The 22,464-nt window shown below is 41.0% G+C and overlaps 2 protein-coding genes across 5 annotated transcripts in view; one reads left to right on the top strand and one right to left on the bottom strand.

Annotated features, from left to right (window-relative positions):
* The window catches only part of Tbce (tubulin folding cofactor E), a 52,131-nt gene extending 51,883 nt beyond the window's left edge, over positions 1-248 (top strand). For all 3 annotated transcript variants that reach the window (XM_052728415.1, XM_052728413.1, XM_052728414.1), the window contains exon 17: positions 12-248. In XM_052728415.1, coding sequence (XP_052584375.1) covers positions 12-104 — 93 coding nt within the window. In that variant the 3' untranslated portion in view covers positions 105-248. The remainder of the gene's footprint in view (positions 1-11) is intronic.
* A 122-nt stretch (positions 249-370) lies between these two features.
* Positions 371-22,464, bottom strand: part of B3galnt2 (beta-1,3-N-acetylgalactosaminyltransferase 2) — a 38,866-nt gene continuing 16,772 nt past the window's right edge. Inside the window, exons 5-12 of one of the 2 annotated variants that reach the window (XM_052728416.1) lie at positions 19,117-19,212; positions 12,698-12,808; positions 8,592-8,670; positions 7,886-8,069; positions 4,234-4,359; positions 3,340-3,499; positions 2,824-2,880; positions 371-1,293 (exon numbers count right to left, since the gene is read on the bottom strand). In XM_052728416.1, the coding sequence (XP_052584376.1) occupies positions 1,156-1,293; positions 2,824-2,880; positions 3,340-3,499; positions 4,234-4,359; positions 7,886-8,069; positions 8,592-8,670; positions 12,698-12,808; positions 19,117-19,212 (951 nt within the window). In that variant the 3' untranslated portion in view covers positions 371-1,155. Of the gene's footprint in view, positions 1,294-2,823; positions 2,884-3,339; positions 3,500-4,233; positions 4,360-7,885; positions 8,070-8,591; positions 8,671-12,697; positions 12,809-19,116; positions 19,213-22,464 lie in introns of both variants that reach the window. The other variant, XR_008215774.1, reaches the window with a different exon arrangement.

Genomic DNA, 22,464 nt, shown 5'->3' on the forward strand with positions numbered 1-22,464 from the left:
TCTAATTTTAGATGCCGGGCAGAGAAATTGAACTAGAAAATGACCTACAGTCATTACAGTTTTACTCTGTGGAGAATGGAGATTGTCTACTAGTGCGATGGTAACAGTCCAACCCTAAGAGTTTAGCGACTGGAATGTTGTATACACCAGAAACAAAAACTTTGCCCTCACAAAGGATGTATGTTTTGTTGGGAAAGGACCATTTGGTTGTATATTAATAGAATAATAAAGGCTTTGATTACTAGTGATTTTTCTACTCCTGTTTTCATAGCTTACTGCATTCCAATATGTGAAGATGTAAATATGAAGTAAAAACAATACTCTAAATCTGATTGGAGTTAACATCTGCTGTGGGCTACTTAACTATTAAAAAAGTTTACTACGGTAATTTGGTTGGTCATTCTGAGAAATGTCCCTTAAACTGAGGAAACTCATCTTCTATTCTGTACAACATACTTTCCCCTACATTATACTGAACCTATCTTCCACAGATTACCACCTCCTCAAGCTTAGGTAAACATCAGGTAAGGCAGAGTACCTTCCCTACTTCCCTGTGACACTGAACCCTGAGGTGTTTACTTTTACTCATACTCACAAAAACAGTTTAGTGAGAGTAAGCTGAGACATTCAGGATTTACATTAAATGGTAAAAGAAAACATGGTACATATGTAAATAAACATCTTTAAAAGCAAGATTCCAAACTTCAGGTTACAGTATTTCCTTTTCAAGGCCAGTTTGCCCATGTCAGAGATCCACAAACTGGTATTTCCAGCAACCCAGACTTTGGTATATGTGGCCCCAGGGCCACACAGCATCTTTGTACATTCTTTCTGGCCTTATTAAGCTATACAGAGCTATTTTATCATCCTGATTGAGATTCAAATGGAGTTATTACAACTTTCTGAATTTGGCCAGGTTTAACAAAAAATGGTAATGATGAATTACTAATTAGTAACAGTGATCAGAAGTTAGTAGTATTTTTTTTTAAAATAATTTGGTATTAAATTATCTTCCAATTTACAAATAAAAACTTATGCTACAGTATCAATTGATTCATTAAGATCTGTGCAAACACTAGTCATATCATACTGCTTATAGTTCAATACCAGCCACGAGGTCTCCTCAGACTTACAGTTCCTGGTCTTTGAGGATCACTACACTTTTGCTTCACACTGACAAGGATCCCCACACAGTTCCTTAAGTTCCCACAGTCTGCTCAGCTCTTGTGGTGAATACTGAGGAGAAGACAGCATTCCTGTCTCACAGGTTTTCTCACACAGCCACAGGCTGTCCTGTTAAGAAACAAAATAGAAGACAGAATCAGGAAACTACATGTGGGACATTTCATTGTACTCTACCAATACTGAACCAACTCTTGAATTGGGGTGTGGGGATGGCTCCTGATTTTGGGAAAGCACCACAGCCTCATAGTCCTGGGCCTATGAGCACAGAAACTACAGTGTGAAGATTAAGTCACCAAATGCCACACTACCCCATAAATATGCACAATTACTATGTTGTCAGTTAAAATAAATACATTAAGATTCTTAGAAGAGTCAGCACATGCAATTCTATAAAAAGTACAGAGAGCACAGATGAACACTTTCATATTCTCCTTTAGAGAGAGGTCATAAAGCAGTGGCAGCAGTTCTCTGATAGCATGCCTGCAACTCTTTGTAAATCACCCCATTTAAGTATCAAATGCTATGAAAGCACTATGCTGTAAGAACAGGCACGTCCAAGACTCCTGACCTGAGTCCCAAGTACCACATTGCTCAGCAGAGTAACAACACATACATGAATAAAAACACATATATGAGAACATAAATCCTGGCTAAAATATGAAAATCTTTTTAAACCATGACAATTCTGACGGGCATAGGGGCTGCTGGAACTAGCATGTGTCTGGAGGGTACCTGGTAATCCCTGTTTCTTAAAAACACCTAGAATGAGGGGCTCACCTGTGACAGCATAGTGGGCCCCGTGCCTTGGGGACATGGAAGAAAACAAAGCTTTCTATCCAAGAGGCTGTTCAGCTCCAGAAGATCCAAGCCAGCAATGTTAAGTATTTAAAAGTGACAGTGCCCCAGAGGGCAAGACAAAATGACTATCCTCTGTATGACTGTTACAAGCCAGGGTTACAATAAAGGATCTCAACATGTCAACAAACTCCACAAACAGCCTTTGGAAACTACAAATCACAACATTCAGATTCTCTGAGAGTATGATGCAGCAGCAGGACTCAGGCTGAGCTGACTGAGTATGTATTCCTGTTACCAAATGAGCAAGTATGAATCTGTGGCTCTGAATGGCAAGCATTGCATGACCTGTTCTCTGTACCTTCTACACCAGAGTAGACGGTGCAAGAATCCAGAAGTCAATACAACAAATAAGGCAGAAGCCTGTTCCTCCTGCCCCCAAGTTTCCCACTTTCAATTTTGGTCTTTACATACACATTTCCCTGCCCTAGCTCCTTACAAATAAAATACTAGGAAAAGTCTGCTGTCAGGAGTTGAGAGGTCTCACTGTCATGGGCCAGAAACTCAAGTCAATAGATTCTAAACTGTAAAACTATAAGGAATTTCTGATCAAATCTAAAGACCTAATTCTTTTTTGTAAGGAACTTTCATTCATAGCATTTCCTTTTGGTTTAAACTTAGACAACTGTTCTGAGGAATAATAAGGTACAGTGTTGGAGCTTAAGAGCACAGCTGGGATGCCAGAAGGCTTTCATTTCTTATGCCTAGGGTTGGATGTACAGTATGTAAGTTCACCTGCACACCTCCAAGAGCCCTGAAGCCAACAACCCCATACTTGCTTACCTGGTGTCTTTTAGGGCCTATGGCTGCCATCCAAATGCCCATGCTGACATCTTCACCCTACTCGTGATCAAATGCAAACTTTTTAAGTTTTTGTAAAGACAAGGCCATATGTAGATTAAGCCAATCCAGATGTACAAGAGCAAGCTAGAGATGGGAAACAGGAAGCACACAGCGAACTAACAAGTCTGAAAGTGTGCTGTGGATCTAATAGCTGGGCACACTTGCTCCCAACACTATAACCAGGTCAGGAGGAAGAAAGCATTTCTTTAGCTTCTTCCTTATAACAGAAGTGTTTACATTCCTCCAGAGAATATACTTTGCAAATGAAGACTAAGAACAGTGTAAACAGGCTCAAGTAAGATACAGGAATAGACATCATGGCTAGAGTCTGAGAGGTGGCAGGAATACATCCCTGACCTTTAGGGAATGACTCCTACAGAGAAAGAACAATCATGGTAAGCTGGCTCTGCTTCAGGGCCATCTCAGGACATTGGACTGGATGAGTGATCTTGTTACCTGATAGGTCTTTAACCTTCCGGAGTTGCCTGCCAGCCAGTCAACGATATCCTTGGAGATCACGTACCCTGACCCACATGCAAAGGCAGGGTAGGCTGGGCTGGGGTATTCCAGCTCCTGCCACTTTCCAGTTCTGTCCACTGCCCAATTCAACCTGAAACTGAGAAGTTACAAAGGTGATGGCTGGCCACGTCCTTCTACTGGATTCCTTTGATCACTACAAAGGGACTGGCTTGTAGAGCAGGGAAAAATTCTTGCATCTAAGGAAAGGAATTATTTACCAAATGGTACTTTATATAGATTAGTTAGGTAAGATCTCAGTTTCTTTTTTTTTTTTTTTTTTTGGTTTTTTTTCGAGACAGGGTTTCTCTGTGTAGCTTTGCACCTTTCCTGGGACTCACTTGGTAGCCCAGGCTGGCCTCGAACTCACAGAGATCCGCCTGGCTCTGCCTCCCGAGTGCTGGGATTAAAGGCGTGCGCCACCACCGCCCGGCAGATCTCAGTTTCTTAATAGAAGCCCACCCCATCCGTGTTTCAGTATATATTTAAAGGAAACCAAACCCACCAAATCACTGATCCTGCAGTGATTCCTGAAGACAATGGCTATGGAGATGTGTCATACATGATTCTGACAAAAAAACATACAGCTTCAGAGGACCATGCACTTCTAAAACCACATCTTTGACTCTTGGCTAATAAGCCTGAGATTTTTCAATAGAATAAAAAATTACCAAAAAAAATTACCTCTGATTATAATGACAGCAAACTAATCTAAAACAGTTTAATAAGAAATTTCATAACATTTTTCCTGTGGAAAAATAACTTTCATATTTCATTCTAAATTAATTACACTTAGGTACACTGCAAGTCAATGGCTGTCCATGTTTCACTTACTTTCCCCACCAAAAATTAGGCCCATCTAGATTCTTCTGAGCAATTCTATTAAATACAGCTTCTAAGTCTATGTAACAGTCATCGTCTGTCTTCAGCAGCAAACTGAAGCTGGTGGTTTCCACAGTCCTGTTGACAGAAAAGGAGATATGCAAGTAAGCACAACCCTGGAAGGATACACACTGCCTATACAGCTGTGCACCTGCAGTGTCTTATCCTGCACACAGAACACTATCACTGTGACCATCAACTGTGGCTGGTCCTCACCTGCCCAACTGATATAACAGAGAAGAATGAGAAGAACATGTGACTGAAGTAGAATTTCCATTCTAACAAGTGCTTCCCAGTCATTTTCCATGTCTGCTACCAGATCTACCTGTCACCTGTACCTTGTCCCATGTGTGCCTAGTTATAAAGTCCAGGATCATGGTATCAGATCTGAAGCTCTCATCTAGAACACCGTGGAACAGGGTTGTTATATGGTGTTCCCCAAAATATTGTGCACCTAATAAACTTATCTGAGGTCAGAGACAGAACAGCCACTAGATACAAAGGCTAGAAAATGGTGGCACTCACACCTTTAATCCTAGCATTCCAGAGGCAGAAATCCATGTGTTCCAGGATACAGCCAAGCATGGTGACTCACACCTTTAATCCCAGAAAGCGAGCCTTTAATCCCAGGAAGTGATGGTAGAAAGCAGAAAGGTATATAAGGTGTGAGGACCAGAAACTAGAAGCATTTGGCTGGTTAAGCTTTCAGGCTTCTAGCAGCAGTTCAGCTGAGATTCATTCTGGATGAGGACTCACAGTCTGAAGAAACAGGACCAGCTGAGGAACTGGCGAGGTGAGGTAGCTGTGGCTTGTTCTATCTCTCTGATCTTCCAGCTTTAACCCCAATACCTGGCTCAGGTTTGATTTTATTAATAAGAACTTTTAAGATTCATGCTACAAAACAGGCCAGGTATGGTGGGAAGCAGAGAAAGGTGGAGCTCTGTGAGTTCTAGGCCTGCCAAGAGATACTGAGTGAGATTGTCTCAAAACTTTTTTTTTCAAATAACTATATTATGGGTTAAAACATGACCTATAACATGCAAACATATTTTTCTTTGGAACCAATTTCCAGCATTAAGTTATTATAAACAACCTCTGGAAGAACAGGAGGGTGACTTACTTCATTTCTCCAAACTTCATGGCCTCAAACAGGGCAAAACCAGTTCCCTACCTCACTGTCAATCTCGGCACATCTGTTTTTAAGTACAGACTTGTCAAGGGACCAGCTAGAACTTATATGTAGTTCAAGCTGGCCTCAAACTCACAAAATCCACCTGCCTCTGCCTCTGAACTGATGGGCTTAAAGGTGTGTACCACCAAACTCAGCCTTTTATTTTCAACAGTATAATAGACATATAGTATTTGCCGATCAGAAATAAACTTGTTTTTTTAAAGATTTGTTTGTTTGTTTGTTTGTTTATTATGTATACAGTGTTCTGTCTGCATGTATGCATGCAGGCCAGAAGAGGGCACCAGATCTCATTACGGATGATTGTTTATTTATTATGTATACAGTGTTCTGTCTGCATGTATGCATGCAGGCCAGAAGAGGGCACCAGATCTCATTACGGATGATTGTGAGCCACCATGTGGGTGCTAGGAATTGAACTCAGGGCCTCTGGAAGAACAGCTAGTGCTCTTAACCGCTGAGCCATCTCTCCAGCCCAGAAATAAACTTTTGTTATAAAGACATTTAGGTCATTGGTGATTCTCAGTAAATAAGGCCAAATAATTAAAGATCGACTTAAAATGTGGAAGGTACAATTAATATTCTCCTATTAGAAGAACACTGTCCTCCCTTCCATCCGCAATGTTTTTTTTCCTCCCTCCACACAAAGCATGCTGAAAAACAGAAGGTGGAGGGTTATGTGGGCTAGGAGGAGGCAGGTCTGAAAACAGCCTTGATGAGGTTGGCAACAGCACTACAGAGGAAGTGAGGAGGGAAGCAGAAAACAATGGGAGAGGTATGGAAGGGACAGGACAAGGAAAACAAAGGATCTCTGTTAGAAATCCTAGTGCCCTACCCCATCTAAGCCCTGACTTCCCCTTCATGGCACTCCTCATGGTGCCTTATCTATACTTGGAACTCTAAGGGACAGGCTCCTTTTTCTTTCCCCTCCTTTTTGAGCAGGGTTTCTCTGTATAGCCCTAGAACTTGATAAATAGACCAGGCTGGTCTCAAACTCAAAGAGATTTGCCTGCCTTTGCCTCCCAAGTGCTGGGATTAAAGGTGCACCACCACAGCCCAGCTGTGACAGGCTCCTTAAATATTGCTGTCTAAATGCAGTCCTGGTATTTCAGACTTATCTGCCTTCCATCCACAGATGACTCCAAAATAACAATAATTAGCCCCAGTTAGGAAATGTTACCTTCCACAAACTGGACCATCTATAGATCATGACTCCAAAAAAACATATCCACAGTGCCCTTGTGAACTTCCCACCTGGGAAGGGACTTGAAGAAAGAGATCTGGTAGGCCTTTCCAAGAAATAAGCCCTTGATAAGGCTTCAAAGGATAAGGAAAAGTTGTGAAATCCCAGGTTAGGCATGGGTGAGACAGACAGACAACTCCAGGGAGTTAGTACCTCAGTCATATGAGAGCAAGGTGCACCTCAGCAAGTCAGCACAGCCCCAAGTAACTACCAACTATGCATGTTAAAGATTCTAACATACTGTCACAAATGTAGAGTACAACCAAGAGTTAAGAATCACTGGAGGTTCTAGGAAGTTAGGAGAGTTAATTTCACTGAGCAGCTATAAAAGTTTGTAAACCAGACAAGTATTTGTTGGCTTTCAGAATCTACCATGCTGTGAAAAGCTAGCCTTAAACTTCTAGGCTCAAAAGAGCCTCTGTCTCAGCCTCTGTGTAGCTGGGACAAAACTCATGCACCACTGCATCTATCCCAATGCAAGGAGTTTGGAAGTTGATAGAGTAGAGAGAGACTGGATATTTAAAGGTGGATATTTAGTTGAGCAGAATTCAGATTAGTAACTTAGTGTGAATATAATTAGGGAACTGGAGTGTATAGGTAGAAACAACACTAAAAAGGACCATTTCCAGTCTCACTGATTTCATCCAATGCTAGGCTGAGACACCCAAAGTGTGTGGGAATGACTCTAAGGGAATTAATTTTTGATTGTTGTTTTTGACCACTTAATGCCATTCACACTGTGGATCTGTTCATCTAAATAAGAAAGCAACAGCACATTAGAAGATGTCTTTAAAAGGAGCCAGGAGGTGCTGAAGAGTTGGCTCAGGAATCAGGACTAAGTACTGCTCTTCCAGAGGACCCATGTAGGACCCATTTGGTTCCTGGTACCCATGTAGGGCAGCTCAAACTGCTTGTAACCCCAATTCCAGAGATTTGATGCCTTCTTCTGGCCTGCAAAGGCAATCACACACACAAAGCAGACACACAGACACATACACGAGTCATTTTTTAAAAACCTTAAAATTAAAAAGAAATTGTTTTTAAAGGATCAGTGATGTAACAGGTCACATCCCAGAGCATGAGTCTTTTGAATTTTGAAATTTCAGTGGTTTGATGTTTCTACATCAAAATAACAGAGCAAATTTTCGCTACCCAATATCCACACAACCTACCATCTATAGAAGTCCAGTAATTTTGCAGGAACATTCCGGTAAGTATCCACAACATCCACGAAGACAATGTCATCATAGACGCTGCTCTCCTCCTGCAGTAAGGCATCTTCCACTCGCAAATCCCGAATGTGGTCTGAGAGTCTCCGGGGCCGCGAATGGAGGCTTTGTAACAGTGCATCTCCCTCTGAAAAGGAAATGCTGACTGCTAGAGAAAAACATGACTGCATGCTCAGGACCCAGAACTTGACAGTGTTACAGAATTCCTTCCCCAAGGAAGCAGTGGAGCACACGTGCATTAGAATCTTCAGTTGGGGCCGAGTTACAGCTCAGTGAAGCCTACTTGTGATATGACATTAGAGATATTATCTTACTTGGGCACCACAATGTTCTCTGCAGCACTGTTGGCTATGCTGGGAAACAACAAAATTGGAACCAACAGAAAGAGTCCAACTATGCTTTACTTGCATAACAAAATGCAATACCTTAAAAAGTGAGCTTTTTGGCTTTGTTTTAGAGACATGGTGTTGCCACATAGCCCAGGATGGTTTTGAAGTCATAATTTTCCTAGTCTCCTAAATCAGTATTTCAGGCATACAACTTTGTACCTGCTCAATAAGGGACTTTCAACTTGAAAAAATGACCTTTCACAGCATATTAAAAAACAAGGTTAGCTACACTGAGTTTGCTTTTACACTAGCTAACTTACCCTGAACAGTGTAGATAAAGCCACCTGCAACTCCCTCCACACCTTCCATGAATTCATGAGGCATTGCCCCTTCTCCAGCCTGAAAAGAATGAGAACAGAAGTGCTCAGGCATTTTCATGACTAACAGTGAATGTGTTACAGTGCAGAGCTGGACCAGCAGATGCCCAAGGTGCCTGCCCTACAACAGATACTGATGCCATGCATTCCTTTTACTTTCTTTTTTTTGTTTTTGTTTTTGTTTTTGAAGACAAGAGTTTCTTTGTGTAACCTTGGCTGTCCTTGAACTCACAGAAATATGCCTGTCTCTGCCTCCTGAGTGCTGGGATTAAAGGCATGCACCACAACCACCTGGCCTGCTTTATTTCTTTATTTTTACTTCATGTGCAATAGATGTTTTGTATGCATGTGTAGTGCAGTGCCACAGGTCAGAGGAGAGCATCAGATCATGAGGCCGGAGCCACTCTGTGGGCACCAGGAACCCAGCATAGGGCCTCTGGAAGAGTGGTGCAGTGGACTGAGTAAAAATGCACTCGCCCATAGGCTCATATATTTGAATATTCTGTTCCCAGTTGGTGGGACAGTTTGGAAAGGGTTAGGAGGTGTGGTCTCATTGGAGGAGACGTGTTACTGGGGTGGGCTTTGAGGTTTCAAAAAGCCATTTCCAGTTAGCTCTCTGCCTCAAGCTTATGGATCAAGTTGCAAGCTCTCAACTACTGTTTCAGTACCAAGCTAGCATGCCTGTGTACCACCAGCCTCCACACCATGGTGGTCACGGACTCTGACCACTTGGAACTGTGAGCCCAAAATTAAATACTTTCTTTTATAAGACGCCTTGGTCTTGCCTTATCATGGCAACAGAAAAATAATGAAGATAAGAAGCCAGCACTCTTAACCACTAAGCCACCTTTCCAGCCCTTATGTCATGGATATAAAGCATCAGGATGACTCTGGCCCAGTGCTCAAAATTCCAACTTAGAGATAAATAAATGTTCTTATACTCACAACCACAATAGTATAAAACTCAACTTAATTTATATCTAACTTTATCACTTTAAAAACATTAAAGAATTGTCACTTTTTTCACAAAAATTCTCACGAATTTGACAAGATCTTATTGCACTTGAGAATTCAAGGGCCATGCAGAGAAAAGCTTCTTTAAGTCATTATCCGTTCCCAACTTGGTGAGGTGGTGCACACCTTTAATTCCACCACTCGGGAGGCAGAGGCAAGTGGATCTGAGTTTGAGGCCAGCCTGGTCTACAGGAGTTCCAGGATAGCCAGGGCTACACACAGAAACCCTGTATCAAAAACCAGACAAACAAACATCATCTGTTCCCAACAAATCAGATGTAGACCAACTTCCTACTCTGTTGAAGACCTAGAACTTAACTGTCACCAGCCAACAACAGTCCTGCCTCTTAGACTAGAGGTACTTTTCATCAGTATGCTGTGCTCCAACTTGTCTGCCTTCCACAGCTCTCCCCTAGCTGCTAGGGCTGAAGCTAACTGTCAAAAGCAGCCATTAGTCCCTTCACAGCATTTTTTATATGGACTTCTCTTGTCAGACGGGATACTATGCGGCTACTTTCTTTAAGCAGATCTCAGTAGAAAAGACTCTACACAGCACCATTTTAAGGCCACTAAAGAGTATTCTGAGGTCACTGTGGATAACATGGATAACATTAATATTTAAAATACAGTTTGTAGTTGAACGTTTTAGAGTTCAACTCTGGTTCCATAATTGTGGTATACTTAAAAAACAAAACAGAACAAAAAAAACTGTAGCATGTTCTTATTTGTTTTGACTTGTTTAGAACTTAACAATATTCTAATACTCATTGTGTTCTTGTTTGATTTCTGTTGTTGTGATAAGCACTCAGACCAAAAGCAGCTTCTATGAGGAAAGTGTTTATTAGCTTATACTTCCAGGTCACATCCATCACTGAGGGAAGTCAGGGCAGGAACTAAAGCATGCACTTAGAGGCAGTCTGCTAACTATTCCATGCAGCATTCCCTCTCACCAGGAAACTGGGTCACAGTCAGGGAACACAGCAGATATCACAGAGGAATGCTGCTGGATGGGTCACTCAGCCCATGCTTAGCCCGAGACCTCCTGTCCAGAGAGCAGTGTCACCCACAGTGGAATGGGCCTTCTCTATCAATTAGCAATCAAGATAGTCCCCCAGACAGGCCCAGAGGCCACAGGCCACATCCTTCCGAAAATGACTCCAGGCAGGACCAATTGACAGTTAAAGCTAACTAGGATTCCTTGCTATTAACTTTTCTCAAAGGTTACAGCCTAGCTGTAAATTTTCCTTTTTCATCACTCACTGATAGGGAGCAGACTTGGGGAAATTCTCCCACTAAGGGGCTTCTGCTACGCCCCCTTTCTTCTTCAGTCAGTTGACCTCTGACGCTGTCTCTCCCCATCCACCGCTAGTTTCCCTCCAGAGCAGATCATTTGTCTTTATATTTAAACTAAATCTTCCACTCAGAAGGAAACATTTCCTTAGTATAACAAATCAAAGACTATGGAATTTTGGTGTATCCTAGATATTTTTAAGTTTCACAAATAGAAGGTGGCATGATATTAAAGGCACTTGTCCTAAAAATAATTAAAAAAATTATGATTCCTTCCATAAAATTCTCTATCTTAAGTAAACAATGGATAAAATACTGTACACGGCCTACAAGGCTAAGGGTATAATACATGAGATTTTGGGTCCATTTGTTTAATATATTTTCTTTCCTTTTAAACATTTTAAAATTACATTTATTTCTTTGTGGGTGTGTATGTATACAGGTGTACCCACTGAATTGAGGCCATCAGGCTTGGCATCCAACGCCTCGACCTTGAGGCACCCTGCCAGTCCCTGACTCACTTTCTTCCTGACTGGGATGTGATGAAGTAACTGTGCCTGCCTTTCTTTTTCTTTTTTGTTTTTTTTAAACTCTATTTAATTTATTATGTATACAATGTTCTGTCTGCATACATCCTTGCAAGCCAGAAGAGGGCACCACATATCATTGTAGATGGTTATGAGCCACCATGTGGTTGCTAGGAATTGAACTCAGGACCTCTGGAAGAGCAGCCAGTGCTCTTAACCTCTGAGCCATCTCTCCAGCCCCCTGTACCTGCTTTTCAGTGGGTGTACAAGAAATGCTTTCTGAATAAGTAATAAATCACATGACATTCATTTCAAAACCAGGAATTATTTCACGTGAGAAGGGCTAATATTCAAGAGATTATTGAACTTCTGCATGTAAATGCCAAGTGTCTTCCTATTAGACAAGTACCAAGAGGGATTGGGAAGTTGTTTGCAACACCACCAGAGCATGCCTCTTGCTTATTAAGTCTGTCTTTACCTTTACTATGCTATGTTTGAGAAATACACCTAACTTGGATTTGTTTTAAATCTGAGGAAAATCTGACTCAATGAGAAATATGATTCAGAAACTCGAGTTGCTTTGAAATAAAACAAAAACAAGCAATCTCTCACTCTCTCTCTTTTTAAAGACAGCATGATGCTATCTATGTTGCCCAGGTTGGCCCTGAACTCCGGGCTAAAGTAATCTTCCAGCTTTAGTGTGACAAGGAGCTGGGACCCCAAGCACAGGACACTGTGCTCAGCTCAATATTTTGGTAGACAGTGTTTTAACTAACATTTTGCTATCAAGGTAACATAGCCAACTATGGAAGAAGCATTTCTTTTCTTCCTTTCTTACGCTTTAGCTAGCTGGTCTCAAGTTCTGGGCAACCCTGCTGCTTCAGTCTCCTGAGTACTGAGAACACAAGTATAAACTACTCTACTCAGCTATGAACAAATGTTTCTAAAAAATGCTCACTAAAAAACTGTCAAGAAAATATCATATTTTAAAATGTACCAATCTTAAGGCAAAACCACATTATTCATTAATATTGGGGTTACAGGAATAGGCAACTGAAGCTGTTTATCTTCACTATGGTGAAGTGACTCAAACACTTTCTACTGTGTATGTTCAAAACCACTGTTTGACACTGCCTGGGATAAAAGTAAATTCTAAACTTTTTATGTATATAAGACAGTTCATGTCTAACCAACCCAAACAAACAAAGGACAGCTTACCGTAATGACTCTGAGAACACCCCCTCCATCATTCACTGCCACTCTGTGTAGGTTTCTGGACACGAGGCCATGGAGATCTTGGCTTTCCCATACGATTGTACCTTCAAAGCTCTTTGGGGGGAAAATGATAGTGGATTAATTTGTTTATTCTTGCCACTTAGGTTCTGAGTATGTATGTATGTAAAACTTTAGAAAAAAATGTCACGCCCCTCCCTCCCCTGAAACACATCAGTTAAAATTTTAAGCCACAACTTGAACATTTCATTGTTAGCATGGTAGTGTATGTCCTTGATTATTTCTTCTGGACACTTCTAGAAAACAGTCACTCTGAGTTCATGGTGTTGGCAGATGCTGCCTGGCTGTTTCTGCTGTATCAATTTCCTAATGTTGCTACAACTGCTAGAGCTGTTCTTTCTCATGTGGCATAACATGCCACTTGGCTGACACTTGATTTATAACTGTTGTCTGCTGACCAAAAGGCGATTGTAATATAGGAATGTTTTGGTATAATGCCTCTTTCCCACAATATTTTAGTTAAAATAAATTCCTAGAGGGGAAATTAACGGAAAAAGCAAGGTGTGTTTATTTTGGTACAAACTATCAAATTGCTTTTGAATAGTCATTTTTATTCATTTATAAGGTCATTAAGCAAAGTCTGAGAATGCCAACTGCATTGTACTCTCTCTACTATAAAATTTAGGAAAAAGTAAAAAGTTCAAGTTAATGTGGTAGATTTTTAACATGTGACATTAATAATTACCAAGTCATGGGCTATACATTGAATATTAGAAATAGAAACAGAATAGCCGTTATCTTTAAATACTACCAACATTCAGCCACAGGCTCACAAATCAAAAACGGCATTTTGGCAAGAATTGGGGTAGATATTATGCAGAAAGAACTTCAAATTACCACAAAAGCAGAGAAGTCTTCAAGTAGTTTCGTTCAGAATTATAAGCATTTCAGAGGCTATAGCACCAGGATGAGGAGAGGCTAGGTCTAAGGTAGACCAGATGCTTCTCTGCCCACCATGGTGCTATGAACCCTGTCCTTTGCTTGGAAGTGGTGAAGACTGGAGGTTGTCAGCAGAGTGGCAGTGGCTGGTAGGGAGAGAAGAACTAGCTACATGCGGTCCTGGTGAGACTGAACAACACAGAGATTCCCAGGGAACTGCCTGTAGGTTGAGCTATAATTCCTCTTTTACAGAAAGGAAATCACATTCCAATCAGTGAGAAGAGCTTAAGAGTGAAATTTAAGTAGTGACCGTTATACCCTCCAACAATCTGCCACTGGCCACCGCACAAAAACTGAGCAGAGAGAGGAATCTTGGCAATGCAGCAATATGTAAGGGAGAAAGATTCAGGTATAGAGTACCTAGTCACATCCCTCCTGGATGAAACATCACTTCAAAATACTCATTTTTTTTTTTTTATTTCTATAATCAAATTCACTGCCAAAATCAAGAACTATTATTTCAAGTGATGTTTTTAGGGACCTTGACATACCAGGGATAATGGTCATTCAAGTCACTTGTATGAGCCAACACCGTAAAAGATGAAAGAACTGACAATGGTACACAATGTCAATCACTGGGAATCTGATCACTGCTGTGTGCTAGATGAGATGGCCTGGGTTAGTCATGCACCCATCTCAAACAACAATCTTTTGCCCTTGGTATGCTGTAATTTCTTCTAAAACTCTAACATCAGTAAAATGTGGAAGATATAAGAACACCTTAGAATTAGAATGGACAGGACTTTGGTCTAAGACCCAAGAACAAATCCCTTGATTCTAATTTAGGTGGTTTAAGAAAATCCTAGACCCAAGATTGAAAATACAGGAAATGAGCCGGGCGGTGGTGGTACACACCTTTAATCCCAGCACTCGGGAGGCAGAGCCAGGCGGATCTCTGTGAGTTAGAGGCCAGGCTGAGCTATAGAGTGAGTTCCAGGAAAGGCGCAAAGCTACACAGAAAAACCCTGTCTCAAAAAAACAAAAAAAACAAAAAAAAAAAGAAAGAAAGAAAAAGAAAAAAAAAGAGAAAAGAAAATACAGGCAATGAGAATGGTTGGGAGGAAGACAACACTACTTCAATGTCCATGATCAGCTGGCACATCTGGAGTTCACTAGAGATGTCTAGGCAGTAATGGATGAAATGATCCAGGTGTGCTAAGTAAAATAAAGCAGGTGACCAAGAGTCAAACAGGAGATATAGAGCCACACCAAAAGAAAAGGTATCTGTGAAACCTTACACCTTGAACCTACAACAGCATGGAAACAGAAGACACTATTCTCTGTTCTATCCATGCAAACGACATTTGGCATCTGGTTTGCTCTTTGCTAGTAGCTCTTCCTGGCACCCAACTCCATTTAGCTTATAACTGGTCATGATATAATTGTCAACCAGAGAAATCCACTAGTGCAAAAATCCTTGATTTCCTCTGAAGCTGTATAAAGGTAGGGCAGCAACAAGCATTCTCCCCATCCTGATCCAGGCCACAGCTAAAAGTTGCATCTCACACCTCTCATACATCTTTCTATTTTCTGTTGTAGGTTTCATAAAACCAGGAAACTCTTACGATCCACAATGACTTAAGGCAATTCTGTTTGAAGATCATAAAACTACTATGACTCAGGGAAAAAAAAGCATTGTTATAGTCTGGGAAAATAGTAAACGTCAGTACAAGCCCTTCTACATGGTAATTCTATGTATTACTTAAATTTCTCATCCATAACAACACAGGAGCTATAGTATATAAACAATAACAACTTCTTGTGAACTGGAAAAATGACTAAAGACTCACTTTTCACAAAAACGTAAGCATTAAGTGTCCACTAAACTTACAGTAATGTGCCTAGGGATTCAGCTGAAGGACAAGTCTGCTTTCTAACCAAAAGTAGTTTTAGGTTTTAACTACATTATTAAGAAAAATATATAATCAGAGAAATAACTATTTTATGATAAACACATAGCAGCTTTCACCTAAACTTGTGGCTCTCACGGAGGTTTACACTTCAGTGGGCAGGCCACAGGATGAACACTTTACAAAAGAACACAATGTGACAAGCTGTACTGCTGATGTGATACTCCAGATATCCTACAAGTGTGACAGTAATGAGATCATCTACTTCTCCTCACAGATGGATTACACCAAGGGTGACTCTCATAAGACTCTCATAAGACACAGACAAACCATCACCAAGTCCATTAGGTTCCATTAGGTTTGATGTAGGAAAAAAAAAAAAATCTATGTAACACCAGACAGATTTCAACAAAGAAAGAGCTAGCTACATGTGGTATGAAACTTAATTTCTAGATTTCTAAAGGTTTATTATTTTCTTTTTATAAAGCTAATATGCATTTACTATAGACTTTTAGAAAATAGATGAGGGAGGCAAAGGCAGGTGGATCTCTGAGTTTGAGGCCAGCCTGGTCTACAGAGCAAGTTCCAGGAGAGACAAAGCTACAGAGAGAAACCCTGTCTCGAAAAACAAAACAAAACATATATGTGTGAGAAAAATAAAAATCATCCCACATTCTCCCACATACTCACTAATAAACAATTTTATTTTTCTCAGTATTTTTCAAAAGTAATGAAATACCTAGTATATTTACCTTAAACTTAAAAGGAAGTAAGGCTCTTAGGGATGCCAGCATTAAAAGCTCCTTTCAGGCCATGCATGGTGGCACATGCCTGCAGAGGCCGATAGAATTCCATGAGATGGTAACCAGCCTACTTTGGTCTATATAGTGGCTTCCTGGGTAGCCAAGACTATACAGTGAGACCCTGTCTCAAAACAACAAAAACAACCAAACAACTCCAGGTATGGACAGTTGATTGCTTTTGTGGAGGGAGAATCAGTGTTTTCTTTAAGGGTGAGGCCACCGGTAGGCTGGGCATGCACCAGTGGATGACCCCACACTCAGGAGTGTATGGGCTGTATAAACTGTACCTTATGGTTTATCTAGAAAATAAAAAGGGGGGGGGGCTTAAATTTGGGTGATAAGAAGGTGAAGGTGGATCCTGGAACAGTTTGTGGGAGGGGTGAATATGATAAAAAATAAACAATAAATTCTCAAAGAATAAAACTATTTTTTAACTGTAAAATGTAAGGTAGCCAGAGCAGTGCTCTTTTGCTGGTGCAGACAGGGCTTCTGGTACATTTTTTAAATTAATTACTGACAAAAACAACAAACAAATCAACAAAGATCCTCCAACCACTGGCACCTCATCCCCTAACTAAATTTTTATTTTGAAAAACTACAAACCTGCAAAGAAGCTAGAGTCACCACCTGAATGCCTAGCCTCCCTAGTGCACACTTCCACAGCTAGGTCCTCTCCACACACTTCCTTGCTGTCCGTGTCCTAAAGAGAAATGCAGATGCATAATGACATAGCACTTCTCAAGAACCATGGCATTCTGAGGAAAGGAGTGCTTTTTACAGACCAAGAAAAAGTTTCTTTCTATAAGGGTGATCTAAAGTAAGGGACAGACTATAAACCTGTGATAAGCTAAAGCATTAAAACTTACCTTCTTCTTTTGGACCTCAGCCCCAGAGACTCCTCCCTCAAGAAGCTCTCAGCCCTTGTCATTTTGGACACTCACAGGCCAATCTTACAGACCAGAGTACCAGGCTTTGCAAAGTGTCCTCTGGCAGCAAGTGGAAAACTCATGGGGAATGTATACAATGACAGTACAGTACCTATAGGATGCTTGCCATATGGCAGCACATTCTAAGTGGTCCACATGTGTAAAACCAGTCATTCCCTAAAAAGCCCTCTGGACTAGCTAGTGCAGCATCTCTACCTCACAGGAGACACAGCCACACAGAGAGAACAAGTACTCCTTACAAGATTCCTTTGATACAGAATTAACATATTTAGCTGGGGTTACTGCCACACAGGCTTGCCTACAGCCCTACCTTATAGAGGCGTTTTCTTAATTGAGGGTACCTCTTCTTTGATGATTGTAGCTTGTGTCAAATTGACATAAACTTAATCAAGACACAAATGATGTTTCAACTACTTGAATTTGATGCTAAAGGACATAACACACTATAAAAATGTGTGGCTCTGCTGTTGCCCTTAACTGGAACACCACCATAAGACTAGTGCTTAATGTGCTTAAGGAGGAGGAGGAGCCGTCAGTGGTCTAGCTTTTGAATCTTAACTCAGATTTGACAGTGCAGACAAACTCAAGATAGTTTTCAATGAACCACACAGCTGTCCAACACTCTGACCCTTACACTGTGCTTTCAAAGCACTAAGTTCAGAAGTAGACTCTGAATAGGTTGAAGCTGGTAGATGGGTACTGCTCACACCTGCCTGTCACAGTCCTTCTACACTGGGGAAACCCTCAGGATGCATGAGTGCACCTGGCAGGTAAAATCGTCTCCAGCATGTAAGATTTAAGACTGCCCAAGAGCAGCCCAGAGGTGACAGACACGTTTTCAGACATCATCCACAAGTGTTCACTGTTATTAAACTTTTGTTCAACTCAAAAATATTGCCTATTTTCCTATCTGCACTGTTTTTTGTTTTTGTTTTTAATTTTTGGTACAGGGTTTCACTATGTAGCTCTACCTGTCTTGGAACTGTTACACGAATCTTAGAAGGTCTTATTAATGAAAATAAACCTGGAGCAAGGTATTGGGGTGAATGCTGGAAGATCAGAGAAGCAGAACAAGCCACAGCTACCTCACCTCGCCAGTTCCTCAGCTGATCCTGTTTCCTCAACCTGGAAGCCTCTGTGTCCTCATCTGAATGGGTCTCAGCTGAACTGCTGCTCAAAAGCCTAAAAGCTTAACCAGCCTAGTTCCCGGTTTTCATGCCTTATATACCTTTCTATTTCTGCCATCACTTCCTGGGATTAAAGGCATGTGTTACCATGCCTGGCTGTTTCCAGTGTGGACTTGAACTCACAGAGATCCAAACGGATCTCTGCCTCTGGAATGCTAGGATTAAAGCCATATATCTAGTGGCTGTTCTGTTCTCTGACCCCAGATAAGTTTATTGGGGTGCACAATATATCAACCACAGAACTCACTACGTAGACCAGGCTTGCCTCGAACTCACAGAGATCTGCCTGTTTTTATCTCCAGAGTGCTGGGATTAAAAGTGTACCCCATCATACCTAGCAATGTTGTGGGGTATTTTGATTATTTAACTTCCAAAAGATCTGTCTATTAAGACCTAATACTAAAACTCTTTGTCACTAAGAGTCACACAGTTCTCAACTTCAAGTTAACCATGGCAATAAGCACTTTTAAAAAAGCGTGGCTATGAAGTTCTGTTGGTGTAACTGCAAAATTTAGCGCAGGCTTTGTTGGTACTGGTGCCTCCCCACTGTAGAGCTGATGTGGTGTAACAAAGCACACACACCTACAAAAGCAACACTGGTCTTCACTGCAGCCATACCTCTGGTAAGATGAACTGTTCCACAGGCTTGTACCATAGCTTGTTCACCTGTATTCCACAGCTTGGAGGACTAAATCGAGCGATGAAAAGGGCCTCCTGCAAGATGGGTAGGGAAGGATGGAAAAACAATGACAGTACTTCCTGTTAGACACTGTGTGGCTTTATCAGTAAATCCACAAAGCCACCAATCATGCTCACTGTGGTTTCAACGACTTTCAGGTTTTTGCTTTTTTTTTAATCTATTTATTTTATGTTTATGGGTGTTTTGCCTGCATGTATGTCTATGCACCACATATATGCCTCGTGCACATAGAATGCAGAAGAGGTATCAGATTCCCTGAAACTGAATTTATAGATAGACAGTTGCAAGCCATTATGCAGGTGGGTGTTGGAAACCGAATTCAGATCCTCAGATCAGTAACAAGCACTAACCACTAAGCCGTCTCTCCAGCCCTATCAAGGTTTTCTAGTGCTGTTGCCATGGTCATTAAATTATTATATTATTCATTTTACAGCTCTAGGGATTCAACTGACAGCCCCTTGCATGCTAATATAGCCCACTAAACTACTAGCAGAAGCCATATAGCCCTCTTTTAAGACAATGTCTTGCTAAGTTGCTAAGATACTTTTGATCCTCCTGCTTCAGCTTCCCAAGCAGCTGGGATTATAGGCTTGAGCCATCAGGCCTGAATAAAATTATTAAGATAATTAAAGTTGCTATTAAGATCTCAAATACTGGGCTGGAGAGATGGCTCAGAGGTTAAGAACACTGACTGCTCTTCCAGAGGTCCTGAGTTCAATTCCCAGCAACCACATGGGAGCTCACAGCCATCTATAATGAGATCTGGTGCCCTCTCCTGGCGTGCAGGCATATATGGAGGCAGAATGTTGTATACATATAAATAAATAAATAAATAAATAAATAAATAAATAAATAAGATCTCAAATACTAAGTATAATTCATATAATCTTTAAAAACCTACCTTGACATAAAATGTATTAAAGGAAATGAGTTTTCACTAAATTGAACCAACCTATTGTAATAAGACCCCCATACACACCCAAGAACAAACTGAAAGTTCAATGATCTCTAAGGAAAACCAATGTGCATGGGAATCCTTCAAAAAGAACTTTCAGAAGAGAACACATACAAAACACAACAGGGAAGAGAAGAGGCCTGGCCCACAGGACGTGTACTGTTTCTTTGTGCTTTCACATTTCTTTTAGGCAAACGCTAGGTAAGTATTCTACCACTGAGCTACACTTTAGCCCTTGCAGGAAATTTTTTTTTTAAAACTTTTACCACAGTAATCCAAAGACTGCTTCAGTCCAGTAACTTGATAAAGCTATTCCCACTGAAACCATGACTGTACTGTGTTCCCTTTCTCTTAGATTTATGTCTATCAACACATTAACAAACCAGATATTCTTTTTTTAAAGATTGATTTATATACTTTATGTATATGGGTGTTTTGTCTATATGTACATTTGCACACCGGAAGAGGGCATCGGCTCCCAAAGGGTTACACTTATAGATGGTTGTGAGCTACCATGTGGGTGCTGAGAATTGAACCCGGGTTTGCTGAAGAGCAGTCAGTGCTCTTAACCACTGAGTCATCTCTCCAGCCCCAATTTTATTACTTTTTTAAGACAAAAATTTGACTATGTAGCTCTGGTTGCCTTTATACTTGTGATCTTCAAGCTCAGCTTCCCTAGTGCTGGGATCAGAGGTGTATGCCAGCATCCCTGGATGAAAAGAAAGACAACTCAAGAACACTGACTGCAGAAGAGCCAGAGGATGGGGAAGAGTACTGTGAAATGCTGTCCTCTGGACATGACATGGTGGCAGCACACAAAACTCACAGCAACAGTGGTTACAGATTCTATCGCAGAGGTGGCGGTAGGGCTGAGAAATGGCTCAGTGGTTAAGAGCACTGGCTGCTCTTCCAGAGGTCCTCAGTTCTGTTTCCAGCAACCACAAGGTGGCTCACAACCATCTATAATAGGATCTGATGCTCTCTTCTGGCATGCAGGTATATACGTAGAGCACTCATACATAAAATATACATAAATAAAAGATTCTATCATGGGAGACGGAGGAGCTGCTGAGGTCCCACCTGTGGAGCTCCTGGCAGTTGATGGTTGTGAGGAAGACTCACTTTTCTTTTGAAGTATGACCACGGGTAGGTTCCCCATGGTCCCCCAGTGGATGACCCCAAGCCCAGGTTCACATAACAGCACTTACTGGACTCAGTGGGTATAGAGAGGAAGAGACAGAGAAGGGAGGGTCTACCTATATAGCCCTGGCTGGCTTAAAGAGCTTTAGTGACTATACTGGCCTTGAACTTGTGGAAATCCTCCTACTTCAGACTCCTGAATATTGGCATTACAGTTCTGTGTTTGACCTTGTCTGACTTCAACAATCAACCAACCAACCAGCCAACAAAAACTGAAAAGAGGCTTCTAGTAATAACAGACCAATTGTTATCTACAGATAACAATGATGAACTCTGGAAAAACATAAAAAACATCTTAGCCAGATGTGATAATACCCACCTGCAATCCAACATGCAGGAGGAGGCTAAGACAGGAGAATTTCAAGTTTAAAAACAGCCTGGGCTGTCCCATCTCAAAAAACAAAAGCAGACTAGTAAGGAATAACAACAAAGATCTGAAAGAAACTGGAATTCAAACACATGCAAAACCTGGAAGAGAATCAAACCATGGAAAAAGGGAAACTGGGTCTATTCCATCTTCCCTTAGTGCTCTTTGTTGAAGAAACAACTCTACAAAAATTAAAAAAAAAAAAAAAAAATCAGAGGACACAGGTGGGATAAAAACATCAGCTACAAGGAAAACTCACAAGCAGGAAAAGTTCTCACACATACAGAGGAGGGGGAGAGAAATGGAAAGGGAGCTTTAATTTCTTCATATAGACTCCGCTCTAATCTGAGGCTGACTCATGAAACACTCATGAAACACTCATGAAGCAGAACCCAGGCAGCCCAAATAGGAACAAAAAGAGCCAAGTAGGAGTTGAACTGTTGTCCACTGCAAGGAACAATTTAGAATCTCCTCCAGACAACTTAACTGCTTGCTACTACAAAACAAGAAAAAAGGAATGGATACTCTTTGAGGGATGTAATGAGAGGTCCTGAAACAGATCATTCACAGTATCTGGTGTTACTAGTTGCTAGGCATAAAAGAAAAACCTACATCAACAGAAAAGGCAATACTACCTAGATAGTAACCCACAAGGGCTTAGAATAATCAGACAGAAGTTAAAAAACAAAAACAAAAAGTGTCAGCTAACAAAGTAATAGGTTTCCATATGGTGTTCTCATACAT

This window comes from Peromyscus californicus, unplaced genomic scaffold, assembly GCF_007827085.1.
Source record: "Peromyscus californicus insignis strain IS unplaced genomic scaffold, ASM782708v3 Scaffold_8__1_contigs__length_139910024, whole genome shotgun sequence".
Lineage (NCBI taxonomy): Eukaryota > Metazoa > Chordata > Mammalia > Rodentia > Cricetidae > Peromyscus > Peromyscus californicus.